Below are 18,706 nucleotides of genomic sequence, written 5' to 3' on the forward strand. Positions count from 1 at the left end.
AGTAAAACTGTGAACACAGACTTTGATGTCACAAGATATCATTTACTTAGCAAAATGCTTCTCTTATCTCTGTGATTGATTAGGTGTGTGGTGGTGGGAGAGGATATTAAAAAGCATAATTTTCCATGAACACTTGTAAAGAGAAATAAAATCTTGCAATTATGGAAGCATAGTTTTCCACTGTAGCATTCTTATCATAATTCAAATTAACTGATTTCTAAATCATATGATGCATACATTTTCCAATTTTGTTTCATATGACACTTATAGCCACTCAGCTAGTCTAGATGAAACAAAATTTGATGAGCATGATTGCATTGTACAGATCATATTCCCTTAGTAGATATCCTATGTCATTTACTAATTCACCATAAATAGAACTGAAAGTTGAGGACTTGTATCTTTTTTCCCTCGACAATTTTCTAAATAATTTTTTGTGATTGATGTGAAATATTGCTATTCAAAAATAAATAAATAAAATAACCATGGGTTATGTTTTTCAAGTTTTAAACTTTCTCATTTCAGAAGTCATTGTAATAAAGGCAAATGGAAATTTCAGATTAATAAGATGAACATACGGTGCTTGGAAAATAAATAATACAGGAAAAAACTGATAAAAACTGATATGTTAAGATATGAAATACACGGCTTTTGATGTATGGCATTTTTTTCCTTAGTTTTTTAATAACTGCTGAAATGGTGCTGTTGATTAACAGCATGAAGTAATTATGTATTGTTCATTAAATGAACACTGTAGATTTTTCCTGTTTTCTTATGTTTTTCTGCTTATCTGTTCTATTTCTCTATAAAGTTTATAGTGTCACATAAGTTAGAGGTAAGGAGTTATAAAAATAAGTGCTACAGTTTGATAGAATGAGTCAAGAATATGTAAACCTGGATGAACTGACAAATAAAATTCTAAAGATAATTTTAATTGATTTAACAGAAGTTACATTTGGAACTTTTGAAATCCTGAAAGTTTAGAATGATTTAAGATAACAAAATAAAAATGGAAAGAGATAAATACAGGTAAAATTTTGAAGATGTAGTTAATTTTAGATGCAGGACTGAAACTACTTTTAATTGTAGAGGTGGCTGTGATAAAATGTAATGTGTATGCACTAATGAAATGAAAAATTAGCTTTATCATTTGTAAAAGGTTACAAACTGTTTATATGCAGCTCATTATCCCTTTTATATGCAATTATGAGCGAGAAAAGAAATATAAAGAACATTAATGGCCAATGAAACATAAATGTTTGGAATGCATCACACTGAGATTTGTTATATTAATGCTCTGTTAACTCAGTATGGTTTCTGTTAGTACTTAATATTTTTGGTATGTGTTATTAACTGCACTATTTGAGATATTGTTATATAGTTAGCTTTCTTTCTTCTCAATGTTAGAATTCTGCATTTCATTTCTATTTGCTGTAATTTTCTAATTAAATTGTTTTATTGCAGTATCCCTTATCTTTAGGAGCTTATAAAGTGCAAGGTGTCAGAGATTTGACAACTGGTTATGATAACACACAACCTGATAATAAAGCTGTAAGTTATAATACTATTTTCTGTTTCAAGTGATATACAATGTACCTTTTTAATATGTTTATCACTGCATATGCTATCCCCCCCCCGACACATACACAATATTTTTTCACATCTCAGTTTTTAGATATAATTTTTCAAAGCTTCATATCTCGAAAATTATGGTTGTTTTTTGCTGGACACTACTGTAAAACATCGAATTTAAGTTTCAGTATAGTAGATTACATAGTTTCTAGACTTTCCTAGAAACTATGTAATATTTGGCATATAACAATGCTTTTCCTTTCTTACCTAGGGGCAGACATTTTGTAATTAACAGACAGTTATGGAACTGTTAATTTCATATTAACAAAATGACAAGGTTTCATTTCATGCATAAAAAAATATTTTTCAGTATTTCAGTGCCAGTTTGATATTATAAAAATCTATTGATCAACTATAAGTACTTAATTTCTAATCCAACCCTCAGATCCATAATTTAAAACTGGTTTGAACACTGTGAACTAAGGTTTAAGTCAAGACTTGTTCTGAAAACCTTGTTATTGACACTGTTTCCATACTGTATTATTTCATGTAAGTGTATAGATATTTTAACAAAAGAAAAATGCACCGAAGATGGAAGTATTATTGTTATGAGCTCTTCTTACCAGACACTGACTCTTCAAATACTACCAAACATTCCTTCTGTCCAGTATAACAACAAAATATACTTTATCTGTAAAATATGGCCAACAGAATAGGCCATGTCTTGGGACATACAAACACAAAAGTTGCCATCAATCCTCCACACAGTGTCAACCAATTCTGCTATAATATTTATTTAATCTGTTGTTAAAGAAGCCAGAAGTTTATAAAATATACTCTGTGTGTGTGTGGGATATAAAGGGGGCACTTGTTAAGGATGTACAGGGAAAGAGCACATACAGAAGACCACCAGTTTATAACTGCTTTCTTTATGATCCCTTGCTACTGTGACTAGTAATTTTTTTTTTTTTTTTATGAATGTATAAAATGTAGGCCCACTGAATTGAGGAAAATGGGATGTGCATATCCTTCTATCTGAGATTACCAACTGACTGCAACCATAGTGCACAGCTGAGTATAAATGATTTCTATTAAATAAATCAAGAGCTTATTTTTTAACCAGTGATTGCATTTTAGTTCACAAAATATTGCATTATATATAAAACATCTTGAATCTCTGCTCAGATCACTTTCCAGGTGAACAGAGGGGAAGCCTGTGGTTAAAGCAGTTACTCTTCATGTATTGGCAGTTTAAAATTATTTATAGTGCAATATATATTTATTCCCTCAAAAATGTCCTTGAATTTGAGGATGGAGGATGCAGTATCCTTATTAGAAGAAAAGCAGTGACATTTTTAGCCTTCTGCAATCGAGAATGCAGAAGGCTAAAAATGAACGATTAAACATGATTCATGTTTAACTGGTTCTGTTCTACAATAAGCATTATCTTAAGGTTTATTTTATATTGTCTTTCCATGAATGCCACCCAAATTCATTACAATGAGCATATGAGAATGAGGATTCTATTTATGACAGCTTACTTAATGATGGTTTTTCACAAATGAATTGGATCGAAAAAGCAAGGGTAAATTTAGCTCAGCCTTCTACATAGCTGGGGAGAAATTTAATGTTATTTGGCAGCAAATCAGCTTGATTGGCCAAGTGATTATTGTATCTGCTCTCCAACCAACACACTGGAGACACATTACAAACATCTATGTCCACATTCCCCTGTGAGCATGGAGGTTTGTGATCATCTTTAGATGTGACATGAATTTCTCCATCGGGTGTGAGACAACCATCTCACTTATTGGAGGCCTGAAGAGGTTTGAAAAAATTCCATGTTTGGCCTCGAGAGCAATTTTTCTGGATTATGTAAACATATGTATAAAATGGGGTGGGGGGGGGATCCATATCTGCCCACGGTACAAATGTACTATAAGTTTACAGATAAATCCTTCATGGGTAAGAGCCAAAAAAAAAAAAAAAAAAAAAAAAAACTTGCAGCCAGAAGTTCACTGAAATATTGAACACTCAACCATGTCTAGTCTCCACTCATGCTAAACAGTTTCACTTAGCAGAGATGGTGTATCATTGCTGTTTACTGCTTAGATACATTTTCTATTTTTTGTGTTGTACAGATGTTGCATATTGAACATTAAACAACATCAACCTTCACTAATAATCAATGTTGTTTTTAATTTATTGTAACTACATATTCAAAAAAATAGTTTATTTTAGGTATTTCATGGAAAATTCCCATATTACTCCTCTAAGTAAATGTTATTTTTATGACTATTTAGTCTATTTTTATTTAGGAGTGCCCCTTTTATAATGGCATTGGTTTTTTATTCAAATTTTAGAGCATTACTGATGTTTTATATAAACAGATATATGAAAAATATATAGGAGGAATAATTCAGACATACCTTTGTAGGATGTTGCTGGCTGTCTTCTTATTCAGAGGCATCCCCGCATGTGCCGATATACGCTCATCTGCTGTTAATGGAAGGAAGTAGGATTGAAAATAAGGGGGATTGGAAAATGTGGGGGTAGAGATGCAGGAGAATTATTGGTGAGGTTAAGAAGATATGTGAACTTTTGAAAAACTCGGGTTTTTCAACCGTTCGTTGTTTGTTGTTTCAGTCTACAGTTATATGGTGTAAATTGAACATTAGACAGAGCAATATACGAAGTGGTATCAAAAAGTTTCGAGGCTAGCTCTGTTTACGAGAAATTACTTTATTTATCTAAGTTTACACACTATCACCTTCAAAATAGTCCCCTTGCATATCAATACAGCATTCTTGCCACTTCTGGAATGTGTCCTGGAAGTCTTCTTTTTGAAGCATGTCAAGCACCTTCTGCAATTTACGCTGGATCTCTGCAGTGGTGTCAAAACGGTGACCTCTGAGCTGGATCTTCATCTTTGGGAAGAGGGTGAAATCTGCAGGAGCCAAATCTGGCGAGTAGGGTGGGTGTGGAAGTGAGATCATGTTGTTTCTGGCGAGAAACTCGCATGTGAGGAGAGCTCAGTGACAGGGTGCATTGTCGTCGTGGAGCATCCAGTTTTTCGCGCGCCACAGATCTGGTCGCTTTTGCCGAATGTCCTTCCTCAGACGCCTTAAAACCTGGCAGTAGAACTCGCTATTGATGGTATGGCCCTTGAGTACGAATTCTCAATGCACAATGCCGCTAATGTCAAAAAAGACGATGAGCATGCACTTGATTGAGCTGTGGACCTGCCTCACCTTTTTCAGTCGTGGAGATGATGGGCTCTTCCACTGTGAAGATTGTTGCTTCGTCTCAGGATCGTACCCGTACACCCAAGTTTCATTACTGGTAATGATCCTCGACATGAAGGATGGGTCATCCACTGCATGCTGACAGAATTCTTAGCAGACTTTGACGCGGTGTTCTGCTCCTGGATCAGCAGCTTGGGGACAAACTTGGAAGCAACACGGTGCATGCTCAAATCAGACGTGAGGATTGCCTGGACTGTTCTGTATGACACACCGACAGTTGTGTCATACAGAACAATGTTGTGGAGTGTTCTCCGACATCCTCATGCACAAGTTGCTGAATGGTTTCGACATTTTTGGGGGTTGAGCTCGTTGAAGGTCTTCCTGATCTCTCATCGTCTTCCAGTGACGTTCTTCCGCTCTTGAAGCACGCATGCCACTCAAAACACCTCGAACGACTCATTGCAGCATCGCCATAAACTTGCCGAATCATGTCAAACGTCTCTGGCAGATTTGCCCAGTTTCATGCAGAATTTCACTTTTGCTCTTTGTTCTAACTTGTTATCCATGATGAAATCGCAGATATGGTAACGCAGATGGTCAGAATAGCATCAGTTGGACAGCTCCCGATGTACACAGGATGATGTCTTTTGGCACACTGACTTATGAAGGTAGGTTCTCCCTGTGACTGTGCATGCAGCCTTGTGCTGCCATCTGTTAGCATGTTACAAACCTAGTCTCGAAACTTTTTGATACCACCTCATATAGTCTATATTTTAGTAGTAAGTCGGCAATTAGAATTGAAGGAAATATAGGAAGATAGTTTGATTTAAATCAGGTATAAGACAAGGATTCACACTATCTCCACTCTTATTCATCTACATGGATCACTTTATGAAAAAAGGTGTCATTAAACCTACTATCAGAATTGGCTCTTTACTTTATTCAAATCGTGTGTTTCTAAACAAACTACCATAGTTGCTGGCATATAAGACGTACCCCTTTTTTTTACACATTTTTTAGGAAAAAAACTTTATCGCTGAATATAATAATGAATTTACAGTATTTCAAATATAAAGTAATAAGTAGGTCTACTTTCAACAAATACCTAATCTAACTAGGAAAGAGTACCCACCTTTTAATCTTCTTTGTGAAAACCCAGAAATTCATCTCCAGAGCTAAATGAAGGGACACTTGAAACCTCTTCTAAATCAGAATCTGACTCCTCCTACAACAAATTGTCCTTTGTATCATCCAATGCATTACTAATGCCACACTTCTTAAATGATTTAGCCACTGTCTCAGTTTTTACAGCATCCCATGAAGCTTTGACCCACTGACAAACTTGCTAAATGCTAGGCTTCTTCCTGATGGCATAACCTCAAAATCTGAAGACTGCATTCAACTGTTCCACTTCTCCTTCATAAATCCCTTAAATAGTTTATTAATACAGACATCTGAAGGTTGAAGCTAACTGGTTAGACCTCCTGATGTGCCCTCAAACAAAATTGTCATTACAGAATTACAGCTAGCTTAGTTTTCAATTCCTTGAGTTTATTTTTATCTCACAGAATCTTCTGTTCTGTGAGAATGAAACTGATCCCATACTAGCAGGGCAGGCTTCTTCAACAGTCCACCAGGGTTCCTAGACCAAATTTTATCTATTTATAACTTTAATCCTTCTCCATCCATCCAGCCTTTTGCGTGAACATGTACAAACACTCCTTTAAGCAGTTTTTCTTTGGGTAGCGTCTTCCTTTTAAAAATCAATAGTGGCGGCAATTTTGTCCAATCAGCAAAGCAGGATAAACAACTGTGTAGTGAGTTTTTTCATGCCCCAAAGTTTTAACTGTAACACCTTGTGTGCCCTTGGAATCTACAATTTTGTTTGAGGGCACATCAAAAGTCAGCGGAACCTTGTCCATGTTTCCTATTTGCGCAAGTTCAAAATTGTGTTGTTTCCTTGCATTAATGACAAATCAATGAAATTCAATAATTTTTTCTTCATATTCAGCTTGCATCTTTTGTGATATTTTTGTTTTAGTCCACATACATAGCTGGTTTCTCTTCATGAATCTTGAACACCATAATGCTGATCCAGTAAAGTTGGCGATCCCTCTTTTAGTGGCTATCGCTTTCGTTTGATGAATAATCATTTTTGTAGACACTGAAAGTCCAAGTATTCAGTTCTCCTCAAGATCTGGCCATTTTGCAGTTCCACTTCGTAGGTTTATGTTTACTGTGAGTTCCTTTTTTTAGATCCTCTTCCTGATTCCTCCAAGTTCTTATCATTTTTTCAGTTGGGGTGGCCCGAAATGCCTCTCTGCAGCCCTGTTTCTATGTTCTTTAGCATATGCAATCACACGTAGCTTGTACGCAATACTGTAGCAATGCTGACGTTTTTCAGCCATAATTCACCAAGAAATTTAGAGAAAATTTAACAGCAGAAATTTATCGTCATTCACAACAACAGTGAAAACGTGCACATCTACTGAACTCTACATGACTGGAATGCTCTCACACACTGCAAGGAAGCAAGAGAAATCGCGTAACTCGGAACAGAGAAAATTTCCTGAAATGAAAGTAATAAAAAACTGAGTATCGGTGTATAAGACGCACCCTGTTTTTCAGACCTATTTTCAAAGAAAAAAAAGTGCATCTTATACACCAGCAAATATGGTAATCGCAAGTCTGATATTCTTTAACTAAAAAAAATGTCACGAAAATAGTAATAAAAAGACCAAAACTATGAAAATGAGGAGGAACATAGAAAACTTTAAATGCATTCTCACTAAAGAACTTACAGAACAAGTAAACTATTTCAGCTAATTTAAGAGTGTGTGAACAGACCCATCCAAGTTGGTATATTTACTTTGGTAGAGAAAAGGTTAGGAAAATAGGTGTTTGCCAAGATGAGACAGATAAAAAACAAAATCTGAGTAGTTTGGTGGATTGATGCACTTAGAAGTGCCATAGAAGGCCGAAATATAAGATCTGAAAATATTGCAATCCCAATACATAACAGATTGATTTGAAGGAAAATTGTTGATGTGTTGATGGCACATTACTAATGTAAAGTTGATTGTTTAGTACTCTGATATACTGTATACCCCCTTTGAGTATACATATCAGGAATTTGATAATTCCAGTTAATTCGCTGTTGTAACATCACAGCATTAGATAACAAATTCATTGAAATCATATACATTTACTGGCCTCATTGGTTGTGCAGTTAGCATACCTGCACTGTAACCAACAGGCTGCATATTTAAATCCTATCATGGGTATGGATGTTTGTGATCGTCTTTAGCCATGCCACCAATCTGCTTATTTAAGGCCTAAAGTAGCTGGAAAAATTTCATGTTTTTATTCTGATAGGTTTCTAGATTATTTTTTTAAAAAATAATACTTAGTCTATTCATGTCCCTTCTCTCTCGTGTGAGCGTCTCCTCACATGAGAGAGGAGGAACTTGGATGATGTTAGAGTTGCCTGTTAAGATATGACTGAAGTTGCTTACTCTTGTAATATTTTTATTATTATTAATTTTACTTTTTACTTGCATATTTATGTATTTGGTTCGTTTGTTGATCTGTGCCAATTGTATGTTTACTTCTTACTCCGTTAATATCGTAGTTGCTTGAGTCAGTTCAAACTGTCTATAGACTTCAATTTCTAATTCATGCACAAAATTTGCAATTATTCTTAATCCTTTAGTCTATAACCTTTGTTTTACCCCCCCCCCCCAAGGCCGTAAGTATGCTAGTTCACGTGCTCAAAGTGTAGACTTAGGAAAGCTTCTGGCTGGAACAATTCCTTAATTTACCTTGCTGTATTTCACTTGTATTGATCCTTAAAAATTATTTTTTATTTTTTTTCGACTGCGCCATTAAGGATCGCATAAAAGAATTGTTTTTCTTTCCCTTGCATACAAGATGAACATTCAGCTAAGCACAAAAATAGCTCTCAATTTCTCTCTATCTAGCAACTCCTATTAATTAATTAGTCAGTCGTGGCTATTACTATTCTTAGGTCACATAGGTTTGATATTTTTATGAGACAGTGCATTGGCAAAACAAGATTGGGCAAGCTATTAACAAAACAAACATGTTTATTCATTCTAAGACAAATTATATACAATGTTCAATCAGCACATATCACGTGTCTGGCTCTAACTAAGACAACAAGAGCACAATGGAGACAATACAAATCACGTGTCTAATTCTCTACACAATCATTTAAGCATTCTGCTCAAGCTTTAAGACACAGAAATTATAAGTACACATAACTTTTCAGACACTTGGATAGAACTTAACACACTTAAACTTCACTCAAGTTATTAACAGAAAAAGGCAAAACTCAAACCACATTCAATTTTAATATTACACAACATTAGCAAATCTTTAGAAATCTATATACTACTATTCACATTCAAACAGAAGTATGGCTTTCCGACTTCTCTAGTACTTTCTATGCTAATAGATAACAGAACCAACATTCGTCATTTGAACTTCACAATCTAGGATATTACATAAAACATTTTACTTACAATCTTGCCAGTTCATTACACAGTCCTAGATCCTAAAGGCTTATGGGTTAATCGCTTCTTCCCTGCTAAAACTTTCGATCGGGCACTAGGTTACAGCTGCGATGATTCAGCACACAAGTAGATCATCGGGGAATCTCACTGTGGAATATCTTGAAAAGGCCGTCTCTGCTATTAGCAAACTTCCCATCTTCATCGGAGCTGCTACTCGCAGGAACGTGACTCCATCCTCAGAAAAGGCTTGGCACAGGAACAAAACTTCAAAGCGAGAGCCTTTGGTCCCTCAATCTCTGCCTTTTATATTATTCTCCCGACCTTCTTCAAATTAAGTCCTCCAGATTTACTGGAGGGTTTTCTCCATCACCCACGCTATTGTTGGGTTTTGGCAGGAAAACTCATAATCCGGTGACCTTCGCAATTGTCGCTAGCCTTAGGTCTATTTGCCTAATCCTGTCTGAGCTTAATTTTAGTTACAGTTCTAGTGGTTCTTATTTAAATATTCTAACAATTTGTTACCAGATTTAATACAGTAAAGTGAGTTATACATTATTTTAATTACATGTATTTTATGTAATTTAATTGCTCATGTAAAATTGACATAGAAAAAAAAATACTTATAGTTTTATTCTATACGAGATTTTACACTCTAATTACAATAGATGAGCTAGTTTCAGGAGTGATGTGGGCAGATTTCAAGATGGGAAATTGGAAAACAAGACTAATTTTTGCTTATAGTTCTGCAGATGAAAAACGTAGATTTGAATCACGTCTGGGATGCAGTGAACCTTTATGTGGGTTTTTCACCTGAAATTAACTAGTCTCATATAGAGATGACAAGGTTTTCTCCCTGAAAAGCATGGAGGTTTATCATTCTGCAAAAGATTCAAAGTGATTTGAAGACTGTGCACAGACATAATACGCTGGTCTTGTAGTCTTAGTTCTGTCTGCAAAATAACCCAATCCAAGGCCTCACAGAAAGCTTTAGGAGATGATGGGTGTCCTCTCTAATGACAACATAAATGTTGTCATTAGAGAGGACACTAACATGAAGAAAACAGAAAGCTTGCTCTTCTTGGAGACCAAAACAATAGAGTAGGAAATGAATACCATCCATACACAGATGTATTTGGAATATTTGAAAAGAGCAAAGCTAGTACTAATAACAAGTACTTGATGGATTTCTATTCAGGTCATTCTTCTGTGCATCACTAACACTATGTTCCAACATATAAATATACATAAATTCACATAGAGAGAACAAGAAGTAGGTAATGCCTTATTGGATGTTATTGTTGACAGTGATATCTTCACACTGGTTCATGATACCAGCATATACAGGGGATTTGAAAAAGGATGTAATGACCATTTAGTTTTGAATAGAATAAAAATGAATATCATAGTTGAAAATAAAAACTTGCATGAAAGTTTTAAAAAAGGATCAGCTGAGTGGCTTTTAGAAGTGATTCGACTCAAATATACAAATACTACAGAATGTACTTAAGATTGAAAATAAAAACCAAATCTGAAAACCCATTAGCAAAATCTAAAGGAATCATTAACTGATTCAGCCACGGAGACATGGCTGAATCAGTTAATGATTCCTTTAGATTTCTAACCTTTCGTTGTGTGAAAGGTTAGAAAAACGGAACTTTATTGTGTACTATAGAAGATAAGATAGACACTCTCCTGGACAGAATATCAAAATTTCGTGTCATGCAAGTCAGTAGGTGTATATCCTGAAGGAATGACAAGAAAGCTGTGTGTGTGTGTGTGTATATAAAAAAAAAAAGTGAACAAAAACACTTTGGTAAAAATATAAATATCTCAAAGGCAGAAAAATGTTCGGTGACTGAAAAAAGGTTTGAAATGGATGAAAATTTATTATAAATTAAGAAATGAGAAATAAAGATGACAAAAACAGAAGATAGATATTCTGGTTTTCTGAGCAGTTACTTTGCAAAGTTTTTAAGAGCTTGAACCTTTATATACAGGGGTGTGCTCAAAAGTTGTGATAATTACCATGAAGAAATTGAAGTAGAACAATGTTGGAACCATTTATCAGAACTGTTCAGCCCCCCCCCCCCCCTCCTGTGTGTGTGTATCAGGGGCAAATATTCCGGGGAGATGTAGTGCACACCCACGGAACAGCAATATCACCAATATTATATTTTTGCATTTATTCCTGTTAAAGACTCCCTCCTAATTGTTTCCTAGTTTCATGTGATTCCTAAAATGAAATGCAATATATTAATGCTTCTTGAAGAGGACCCTTTTCAATGCATCACATTCGCATTAATAGCCCAGATGTGCGGTCACAAATACTGATACTTGTGAGTCCTTTAAACAGACATGCAGATGGTGCAGTGTGTCAAATTCTTAGCATTCCAGTAGTTTTAAATGGCCCAGAAGTCGAGGCAGGATGTGCGCTGAGACAATAGCACCCAGAAGTCGTTAGTGGGTGTGACTGGTTATTGTGTGAAGCAATCCAATTGACGTTATTTGTCATGAGTTGCTGTTTTTGTTTTCTAGGTTTCATCTGTTTTGCATGCATGAAGTGTGAACTGACATGTTTACGACACCTATATAGATATATTGGTTTTAATATATAATTTCCTATAAATAATTTATAACTTTTTTGCCCATATTTACAATGGTGTTGATGATCTACTGAATGTCCTATTTTCTGCCAGAGCTTTAGCAGGTTGGACTTCTCTGTAAGTAAAATGAGTTATTTCAGCCTTTCTTTGGTTCAGTCTAGAAAAATAATAATTTCACAAGTGATTACTTTTTCCAATTTCTGGGTGTATTATATGGCTGTATTTAAAAATTGTATCAAAATTCAAATTATCCATGTCTCACTCTAATATGCACCAATGATAATCTGATCTCACCACAAAGCATTAACCCTATGTGCTTCTCACATAAACAGTGCATGCGTGAAGCATTGCTACTGTTCATTTGACCTTTGTGCTTTTCGTATTTAAAATTATATTAATTGATAAATTAAAGTATTCAAAGTTATCCACCAATTAAGATGAGTGCTGATGTGCTATTTACTCTTACAACTTTCATACATCAATAAAAATGCAATCATATGGTCAAATTGACATGAATTTGTAGCACAGGTTGCATAAGTCACGTGACAGCACACTCAACCTAAGTGGGCATGTGACGCCGCTGATATATATATATATATATATATATATATATATAAAAGAAGAATGAAAAGGTAAGTATAGTAGTGATGTTCAACCAGGAGGGCTCAAATACAAGTTCAAACGTTTTATGCTAGTTACACTGAGTAATTCAGAAAGTCAGATTCCAGGTGATTGGAGTATAACTTTCACAGTACTTATCTTTAAAATAAGGAAATAAATAATGCATGAGCTACATAATAATTTGAGTACTGAGTATTCTAAGTCAGATTTATGCAAGTATACTTGAGAAGAGCTTCAAAAAAAAGGAAAAAGAACTTGAGCTGGGTTCAGATCAAAATTGAATTGCTGCTCCCATATTTTTATTTTAAGAAAAATGTACATTCAAATATTGGAATATAAGAAGATCCATCTTTAAGGTTTGCATTGAGGAGGCTGTTCTAACAAAGATAGATATCAAAGAGTATAACATATTTTGGCAAGAAAGGAAAGGTAAATATGGTGGTGGAGTATTACTCATGATAAGAGATGAATGAATCTTGCGATCTTGGGGTGGAGAATCTCAGTGAAAATGATACTAATGGCTTTGAGAGTATATGGTGTTTGAGAAGACAAGATATTTGGTGGGATGTTGCTACAGACCAAGGAATATAGATGGTGATGAGCAGGTAATGTTTAGGCAAATTAGTTTGACAAGTGCAAAGTGGGTGGTCATTATGGGAGACTTCAACTATGGTAATATAAATTGGGTAGAGGAGAATAGCATGCATTAATAAGGGAACTGAATTTTTGGATTTCTTGAGTGACAACTGCTTCAGCAGTATATAGTAGAGGGAACATGAGTATCGAGAGTTTTGGATTTGGTCATAGCATCTGATTGTGACTAAGATGTCATATTTGTCCACAATTGGTGAGAGCGACCCTGTAGGATGAATTGGAGGATGAATAAGCATGGTGGAAGGTATCAAAACAGAAGTTATGGGGATTATAAGGCAGGTGACTATCATAGACTTAAAAACGAGCTCGTAGCAGTGCAATAGATGAAAGAATTTAAAGGAAAAGGGGTCATTTGTGCATGGGAGATACTTAAGAAAAAATTATTGATAGTAGTGATGTATATCTTGAATCAAGAAGATAAAGCAATTTGGAGTCAAAAGGATAAAAGGTGAATTGCAGAAGAAAAAGAGATTATGGAAGGCATATAAAGAGAGGCAGAGAGCAGTTGTCTGAGGAATATAAGATCCAGCCTAGGAAATTAGCTAGTGTTGTAAGGAGAGAAAAATTAGAATATGAGAGGATACTTGCATAGGAGGAAAAATTATAGCGGACAGATTATCTTGCAGGATGGAGATGGGAATCAGGTGACCAAGGCAGATGGCATAGTTGATTTATTTAATGATCACTTTATTAGTGTTCCATCCTGGTATACAGGTTTTATTCCTAGAAGGATAATGAGTGGTGAAGTGTTAGAAATGAATGAAGAGGATGTGTTCCAAATACTGAGTACACTAAATGTCAATAAGGCAAGGGGACCAGATGGAATTTTACCATGTGTTTTAAGGGAATGTGCTATGGAACTGACTGTGCCATTAACTTGGCTGTTTAATGAAAGTCTTATAATGTGGCAGGTTCCTATGCCTCTTTATATTTCTTCTGTAGTTAAGATTTTGGAGAAATTGATAATAACTCATATACAGAATTGGGCAGATGAGGGTGATATTTATGCAGGCCAGCATGGATCTGTTAAAGAATGCTCTTCTTTTAGTAATCTAGTTACTTTTTACAATAGAAACAAGAGCAGTGGATGAAGTTAAAGCATGCACTGTCATTTTTTTTCCCAAGAGATTTGACAGGGTGCCACATAAGTTCATTTTTAAGTTGCATCATGTGGTTTGGATACCATGTTAGTGGACTGGATTGGTGATTGGCTCTCTGATGGATATCAGAGTTGTATATGGGGAAGCATTATCAGGGTGTAGGAAGGTTACAAGTGGAGTTCCAGAGGGTTCAGTCCTGGGTCCATTGTTGTTCAATCTTTATGTCAATGATATTGTCACAAGACTACAGGGAGATGTTCAGTTGATTATGTGAAACTTGTGCTGATGTTTTGGTTCTTCAAGAGGATTTGAATAAGTTTCTAAGGGTGGGCAAAGTTATGGGGATGTGAGTTTAATGGAACTGAATGCAAGGTTTTAAAATTTGGGATCCACACAAGGAATGCTTCATACTCATTTTTTGGGGGGGGGGGGGGAGTTGTGGTTAGAGATTTAAAGTTCCAGGGACATATTGCAAAGGTTATGAAGTGAGGAGAACATTGACCATGAGAGATAAGTGTGCTGGTCCCATTGTATAAAGCTTTGATCAGATCACACCTAGATTTCTATGCTCAGAACTGATCACCAGGATTTCAAGAGAATGAAGTAACCTTGGAGAGGGTGCAGAGATGGATAACAAAAATGATGTTAGGACTGTACAACGCTTATTGACTGAGGTCATGTGGATTGCAGAGTTTGGTGGATAGAAGGCAAAATGGGATATGATCGAGACGTTTAAGGTTTATCATATTAACGCTGAGGAGATTTTTCATATGGTAGAACGAGGGAAAGGAACAAGGACAAGAAGCCATCCCTAGAAGTTGCAAAAGGAGGTGGTGAGTAAAAGGGTAAGAAGCAAGTTTTTCCCATGGAGAGTGGTAGGAGCGTGGAATGCATTGCCTGAGAGGGTGATGAACGTGTAGACTGGATGATTTTAAGGAGTGGTATGATAGACTCTGTTCACTAGTGTTGAACATCCTCTGATGAGTCTTGTGACTCCATGTAGATCAGAAAAATAATATCTGGACAAGCATTTGATAAGGTGCCAACAGAAAATCTCTTCGAAACACTACTGTCTGACCACAGATGCGAGCCCCTCAACACTTCTGCACATGGCAGGGGAAGGCAAATCCATTCTGATGATATGGTAATCAGTGATGAGTGTTTATTATTATATGCTAGAAAATTAGCTTTTCTTTTACGAAAATTCTAGCTTTTAAAGTGGTAATTATTTTACTTGTACAACGGTTGGAAAATTTTATTATTATTATTTGACACCTCCAAGAGTCCAAAGGCTCATCGAGGGAGGACACCTGCTCTACAACTCTGTCTCCACCACTCAATCCACCAACTGACTGCAACTACACCAACGCCATCTACCACCACTACTATTTCCACAGACAATCACAAACATCCATGCCCACAGCGGGATTCGACCCAGCAGCCCTTTGGCTGGAGAGCAGATACGCTAACCACTCGGCCAGCTAGGCTGGCATATTTTACTTATAAAGCATGCGATTTTGCATGTTGGTGAGGATTTCGTACATTGCCTTATTCCTTTCTACCCTTCAAGATGAATTGACTCTTCTTGGCAGTGTGCCAGCCAAGTTTCTTGCATGTGTGTTTGGACAGTAGTGTAACTGGGCCATACGCAAACAGTATATAGCCTATACATAAGTTAGCATTTAGGGAAGAAAGACATACAGGAATATAATTCTGATGTCAAATCACATATAAGATAATAGTTTAATAACCACTTTCAATTTTGTGATTAAAAGAAAGTAGCATTGAACTTCATGTTAGAATTAATGTTTAAGTTAGATTTTTATTTTATGCAGATTTTAAGGCTAGTATAGATCTTTAGGACTGAACTAAATTAAAATAACAGTAATTTGATAATTTGATGAAAATAGACAAAAAATGGAGGACATCAACTGCATTCTCAAAATATATTCCACAAGCAAAATATTTTAGCTATTCTCTGCATCTGAATATAAAGAGTTTAATTGCTTATTTCACAGATTTTACCGATTAGCTCCTCCAGTCAAATGATCACATTTTACTTCAGTAATGGTTGTGTGACTACTTTGAGGACCAGTGGTACTGAACCGAAGATCAAATATTATGCAGAATTACAGGCCAAACCAGAACAGAAGTAAGTGTTTATGCTGTAATCATATTATTTTATCTGAAAAAAAAAAAAGGAGGGGGGGGGGGCTTATTGAAAAGTAATACTTTTTAAAATTTTAAAAATGAATCATGTATGAATCTTTTCTTTGTTGCACACACACGAGCCCTCAGCTGCAGATATGACTTCATCTGTGGTAAATTTTGTTCCTTTCAAGTGTTTCTATAAATTTGGGAATAGGAAATAGTCATATAGGGCCAGGTCTAGCAAATGGAGTGGGTGAGGCAGACATTGAAAGCCCAAGTTATGTATTTTCTGTTGGGTTTCATTAGCAGGCACATTGTCCTACAAAAGTAACATGCCTCTGCTCAGTTTCTCGTGGCATTTTTCCTTCAGTACCTCCTTCAATTCCTTCAGAGTCATTGAATAAACTACTGCTGTAACAGGTTTACCTTTCTTGAGGTACTACTTGGTAACAATTACACCATCCATATCCCAAAAAACAATGGCAAGAACCATCCCTGCTGACTTTTGGGTTTGGAACTTCTTTGACCATGGAGAACCTTTGTGTCTCCACTCCATTGACTGTTGTTTGGTCTCTGGGTCATAGTGGTGAAGCCATGTTTCAACAGTCACAATACGAGCCAAAAAAATTGCACCTGATTTCTCAAAATGACCCAAAATCCCTTGAGATGACAGCATGAGATCTCTCTTTTGGTTGGCATTCAAACATTTGGATTGACTTCACTGAACACTTCTGCATATCCTAAACTCGTCCCCTGGATATCCCCAGAGCGTTTGCGATGTTTTTGGCTGGTATTCTTCTATCATCAAGGATCATGGCATACACTGCATTGATGTTTTCAGGTGTGATCGCTGTGGAAGGTCTTCCTGACCTGGGGGCATCAGTTGTCTCAAGATGCCCAGTTTTGAACTTGGTCACCCATCTGGCAACTATTGGATGTGCTGGGAACATTGTCTCCTAAAGTATCACACGAAGTTTGGTGAATCGCAGTTGCTTACTTTTCTTGCACCATGAAAAACTTGATGAGGCCTGCACCTCTGTGTCTTTGAATTTTTTCAAAACTTCTGACGTGTCTTCTTATATGTCCTAAAAGAAAACTTGAGCTTGACAGATTATTACAATTTGATGAAACACGGGGGTTAAAGAGTTTTAAGATATGATCTCTCTTATGGTTATATCATTTTTGTTCTAGGTGTTTATCATCCCCCCCTACCCTTGCCTTTTAGTCAGGAACAGTTATAACTTGTTGAAAGTTTCTTCACTTGGTTGCACTATGAATTAAAGATGCCAAGAAATTATATTTTTGGTTTAATCCTTTATCCAAGTGTAAGCAAACTATGTTTATGTGAAGTATCTTCACTACTGGGCTACTTATATATAGAAGCTAATGGCATATCATTTGCCTTAGTATCCTGTAATGCAAAGCACACACACCTTTTCAGGTGGGTATAATGCAATGCATTATGGGAAGAGCCACTACCCAGACCATTGTTGACCTCTGTTGAGATGTTTAAGTGCAGTGATACCTCTTCAAAAACTCATGCAATCCCTCAGATCACCTAAGGAGTGACCCAAGCGATACAACTCGGTGACAGATACACCCTGCCATCAAGCAGAGTACTGAGCAGCAGCTCTACCTAGTGACATGTCCACCCTACTGCTGAGCAGTGCTGCTCGTATCCCAGGGAAAAACATCCACCAAGGCAGCCACAAGATCACTTCAGTGGACTTCTCACATTAATATAAAACTACATCAGTAGGAGCCAGTCCCAGATTGGATAGCAAGGTTGAATTAATGCAGAAATCGTATATTACCCATATACAAGTAATTAAAAGGTGTCACACCTTATTAAGGTTGGGTGAATATGGTTCTTTTATATGGAAAATTGACAAGGTATCTGAGCCCTGTTGAATGGTTTGAAGGTCAGAATTTAGGTTTGCAGAAGTTGTGGCAGTTTGATGCAAAGTTTGTCAAGTGAGGAGGAATGTACTGTTGTGAAAACTGTGTATTGGTTTCATGGTCAACTGGAGCAGGTCATTGATGTATAGAAGAAAGAAGTTGGATGAGAGGACAGAACATTGAGGGGGGGGGGGGGCAAGCAGTAGTTGCATAGCAGATAGCGACAACTCCAACTGGCTGCCACTACAGTGAGATATTGTCTCATATAGCCCAGTGTTGCTTCCGCACACATGGTCCGCATGAGGAGGCATGATCAGCCGTGGTCT

General features: G+C 36.3%; 1 protein-coding gene across 1 annotated transcript in view; it reads left to right on the forward strand.

Annotated features, from left to right (window-relative positions):
- The window catches only part of Pgm2a (phosphoglucomutase 2), a 302,858-nt gene that overhangs the window by 271,981 nt on the left and 12,171 nt on the right, over positions 1-18,706 (forward strand). Inside the window, exons 14-15 of the mRNA XM_090406595.1 lie at positions 1,465-1,551; positions 16,349-16,482. Coding sequence (XP_090262721.1) covers positions 1,465-1,551; positions 16,349-16,482 — 221 coding nt within the window. The remainder of the gene's footprint in view (positions 1-1,464; positions 1,552-16,348; positions 16,483-18,706) is intronic.

The sequence above is a fragment of the Typopeltis vanoorti genome, chromosome 16 (genome assembly GCF_054136105.1).
Source record: "Typopeltis vanoorti isolate ZY-2024b chromosome 16, IOZ_Tvanoo_1.0, whole genome shotgun sequence".
In the NCBI taxonomy this organism is placed as follows: Eukaryota; Metazoa; Arthropoda; class Arachnida; order Uropygi; family Thelyphonidae; genus Typopeltis; species Typopeltis vanoorti.